Source organism: Hipposideros armiger, unplaced genomic scaffold (genome assembly GCF_001890085.2).
Source record: "Hipposideros armiger isolate ML-2016 unplaced genomic scaffold, ASM189008v1 scaffold_417, whole genome shotgun sequence".
In the NCBI taxonomy this organism is placed as follows: Eukaryota; Metazoa; Chordata; class Mammalia; order Chiroptera; family Hipposideridae; genus Hipposideros; species Hipposideros armiger.
The window spans coordinates 1,612,270-1,616,751 of NW_017731767.1; the positions used below are offsets into that span (position 1 = coordinate 1,612,270).

At 39.4% G+C, this 4,482-nt stretch overlaps 1 protein-coding gene across 1 annotated transcript in view; it reads right to left on the reverse strand.

The window, feature by feature from the left end:
- Positions 1 to 419: 419 nt before the first annotated feature.
- Positions 420 to 4,482, reverse strand: part of ADGRE3 (adhesion G protein-coupled receptor E3) — a gene marked incomplete at its 5' end in the record, with an annotated part of 57,112 nt that continues 53,049 nt past the window's right edge. Inside the window, 2 exons of the mRNA XM_019664134.1 lie at positions 420 to 619; positions 2,757 to 2,852. Coding sequence (XP_019519679.1) covers positions 611 to 619; positions 2,757 to 2,852 — 105 coding nt within the window. The remainder of the gene's footprint in view (positions 620 to 2,756; positions 2,853 to 4,482) is intronic.

The following is a 4,482-nucleotide window of genomic DNA, read 5'->3' on the forward strand; positions in this document are numbered from 1 at the left end:
GACACATTGCTGTCCCAAATCTGAGAACAATCAAGGTTGTGTTTATAAGGAACATGTGATAGTGGTGATTGTGGACAATGCACAGTGCCTGCCGAACCCTGGTCCTGGGTTGGAGTTTTCTCTGGTAGGTGTGGAATTAGAACGAGACATCAAAGGTGTTCAAAGTATGGGAGAGAATCATTTGACCTAGTTGATCATGAGATCTAGCCTGGGTAAGAAAAGAGGTAAAGCTGATGGTTTGAAGGAGTGGATAAGTTTAAAGAGCAAGTTTTGGATGAGTGAGAGAAAGAACTTGAGGAAAGGCCTTGAAAGGGACCTCTTCATTTACAAAAAGTCAAGGGCATGTTTGCAATGGTCATGATTTGGGTATCCAGGGACAAGCATTGATTGAACATGCCACAGTGAAGCGATATCCAATTTAACACACATTTATTGATAGCCCATTATGCAGAACAAACACTTCAGGAAGTATAGGTTAAACATTTCTTCTCCAAGGATGGTTTGTATAAAGATTCCCCTTGCCCTCAGCTTCATTCTTCATGATGCCAACCAGATCCACGGATATGACTTTCCATATGGAGTTGAATGTTCTAGTTTTAATATTTTCTCTTCAGTTGTCCTGGAAAGACATCCCCCCACCAAAGACGTTTAGGTTAAAAGTAGATATAAGGATAAAATAAACCAAGGAAACAAACAAACAACAACAGCAAAACAGAGAGAAAGAGCAGGAGTGGGGTAAAGCCAGAGAGTTCTATCTAGAAGGCAAGGACGGCATGATCTCCTAGCATTTTGGAATCCTAGGACAGGTGTTGCCTTCTTCAGCTTATATTCAGAGGACTTCTAAAAAATCCAAGATGAAGACGTTTTTTGGGAAAAATTTCTGGACATTCTATCCTGCTTGAGAATTTCAGCCTCCTGGATCTTGGTTTTTGTCTAGGAAGAGGGCTAGACTCTAAGCTTCATGAAGTTAGGGACTGTGTTGGTCTTGTTACTTTTTGTATGTCCATTGCCTACCATAGTGTCTGACACGTTACAGAACTCGACAAATATTTTGTTCACTCCATACAAGTTACAGCTTGGTTTAGAAGCCCCAAACTCCACAGGGGAACCAATATCTCCTGTAGCAGTCCATGAAGCAAGCAGTTCCTGGACTAGTAATGAGAGTCATTGTATTCAGGAAGTCCAAAGCTATGCCTTCCTTCCTTATATTCATGGCTCATTCACAGAACTCCTTGTCCAGTCAAGTATGACTTTCCCTGTAGACAGTATTGCTTGGTTACATAGCTGACCTTCCAATGTTATCAAGTTTCTAGGCAACAGAACTAGAAAGTTAACCCAAAACCACAGAAAGGGTTTTGTTAGCTTTTTACTCATACCCTGTGGCTAGAAAAATAAAAGCTTGAAAGATTCTTTTAATTAAAGCAAATGTGTTTTATCAAGAGTCCTAATGTGTTTTATATATATTAAAAATATAAAAAATAAATACATAATATATAAACATTCTATAATACATATCACCTTTTAAAAGATGCACTTATTCAATTTCTACAATGTTAAGCAATAATAATAGTAATAATAATAATAATAATAATAATAATAATAAAGATAATGAGTTCCCTTATTCTTTTTGAGAAATCAGTAGCTGGAGTGCTGGCAGCTTTGGGAATTATTTTGGATTACCTGGGAAACCTTTCAAAGGTTGGCACCTACTATAATTTTATTCATATTGAGACTGATTAAGCCTAAATATTCATAAAATTTCTTTCTGATCACCTAATGTGCCCAAGACTTTTTTTCCTGGTCACTTTTTCCTTTTGGTCCTTTTGAAAAATTTTGAGTGTATTTCCCTTACCTCATTCCAATAAAAGACAAATGTTTTTTCAGTGACCTCAATATTTCCACTGTTAGGGAAAATCACATACTATCTCAATAAATGTAGATAATAATGTATCAGAAATGTCTCAATTTTGTTTAGCTTAAAAATAACATATTCTAAGGCTTTTTGGCTAGCAGATGTAGTGGGTGTGCACAAGAGAGGCATAAAACCAAATGAGATTGGGAGAATTTTTATGAATTATGAACTTTGAGCCCATCTTGCTCATCTAGTGACATACCTTCTTACAAGTATGTCCTCTCATTTCTCTACAAGAGCAAATAAGGGACAACTATGGAGAGGAGTCTCAGATAGTTTTAGAAGCTTATTCTTTGGTGCATTGAGCCTAGGTTAGCTCAATGGAAGAACAGACAAATACCAGCAACCAAGTTCCAGAAAGGTTCCCTTTCTAACAGGACCATTTCCTCTCCCAGGAAGGTCCCATTATTCCATGCACTCCTCTCCTATAATTATGTAGAGCAGCTGGGATGGAGTCCCTCTCCTGGAGTCCTTTTCATGTTATCTACTAACTCCATTGGGCTCATGTCCACTTCTCTATGGTATAGGATTTCAGATGATGACCACTCTGCTATGTCTATGATTGTAAATCTCCCCCCAAAGGAGTCTACATTAGATGGTAGTGGTGTTGGTATTATGTTTTACCCATAATTCTTTGAATGACAAGAATAGATACCAAAGCCAGTTTAAGCACTGTTAGTGAGCAGGGTCACTAGGAACAATATAGTGAGAATGAGGAATGCCAATCAGGACATCAGGAAAAGAAGTCTTCCCCATGCCTCCAGGAAGGGGAACTCATATTAAGATAAGGAAAGGAAGTTCAGGGTGTCAAGGGTGAAACAGAATAAATCACAAATCCTCTTACCACACTGGGTTTTGAGTAATGGCCAAACCTGCTGCTAAGTGTGTAAGTCTCAGACTCAGATTTAGGTTTGATGATGTCTCTCAACCACTTTCGGACCTGGAACATCAAAGAAAATGTCAGGATGGTTTTGTTAACATTGGAAAAGAGAAAAGCCTGAGTCGGGAAGAAGGTAAGTGACATTATGAAAAAAACTTTTCCTATAAAAAGTGGTCTATACACACAATGGAATGTTATTCAGACTTAAAAAGGAATGAAATTCTGACACATGCTAAAACATGGATGAGTATTGAAGACATAATGCTGAGTGAAATAAACCAGTCACAAAAGGACAAATACAGTATGATTCCATATGTATGAGATCTTTATAATAGTCAAATAAATTGAGACAGAAAGTAGAACAGTGGTTACTAGGGGCTTGGCAGGGGAGAATGAGGTGTTATTGTTTAATGGGTAGAGGGTTTCAGTTTGGGATGATGAAAAAGTCCTAGAGATGGATGGTGGTGATGATTGCATGACAATGTGAATGTATGCAATTCCAGAGACCTCTACACTTAAACAAGGTTAAAATGGTAAATTTTATGTTATGTATATTTTACCATAATAGTTTTTTCATATTATAGAATACATCTTTGTTGTAGAAAATTTACAAAATATGCATAGGCAGAGGAAGAAAATAGAGATCACACACAATTCCTCAATCTAGTGAAAAATAACTGAAGTTTTGATCGTGTCCTTCCGTGTGTCTTGGCTTGAGGTCCCCCGTAAGCAGACTCTGAAACAAGGGTTCAAATGTAAAGAGTTCACTTGAGGTGTGATCCCAGGAAACACCAGTAGATCTGTGGGTAAGTGATAATAGGGAAGGGAAAGCAGCAAGTAATAAGTGCACAATCCTTTCCACAACCTGGGTTCAGTGCCATTGGGGAACTCTGGAGGGTGGCATAGGATACACCTAAGAGTCATTCCCCTCAGGGACAAGGGATCTGGGACTTTTATCCACCAGCTTCCAACAGTCATTGGTTAATGGCTGCTGTCAAGGGCCATTACTCTCTGGCACCACCAGCTTGTCTCGTGCATGGACCAGGCATGTTCTGTGGGCAGTAAGAAGCCCACAGGCACAGAGTCACAGGTGTTTGCAATAAGCCAGCCTGGACATGTAGAGATGAATGCCAAAGGGCTATGAGGGGGACAATCAACAGTATCTGCTGCCCCAAGGTTTCCAGCCTTGGCATTATTGACACGTGGGGCTGGATCATCCTTTGTGGTGGGAGCTGCCCTGTGCAGTGTAGGATGTTTAACAACATTCCTGGCCTCTACCCACGAGATGCCAGTAGCATCCCTCCCCCCCCCAGGTGTGACAATAAAAATTGTCCCAAGACATTGCTAAATATGCCCCCTGGGGGGATTGCTTGAGAACTGTTGTGCTTCATTTTATACACCTGTACCTATACATAAACAAGTATATAACAATAACATAAACAGCAAATGTTTATATACATTATGTAACCAAAATGGAACCCTCTGGAGCAACAATTTGAAACTTGCTTTTTCACTGATATATTTTAAATATCCTTCCGGTCCTAAAATATTCTTGTGCCTGGACAAAAATTAGCATTTGAAAGTTCCAAGCCTACGCTTGCCCCCTGCTGCCCAGAATGCGCCTGCTCTGTCAGTTTCTTCCTCTCCCTCATCCACTGAGGAGATGTTTTTCTTTCCTTAGTTTGGTTCT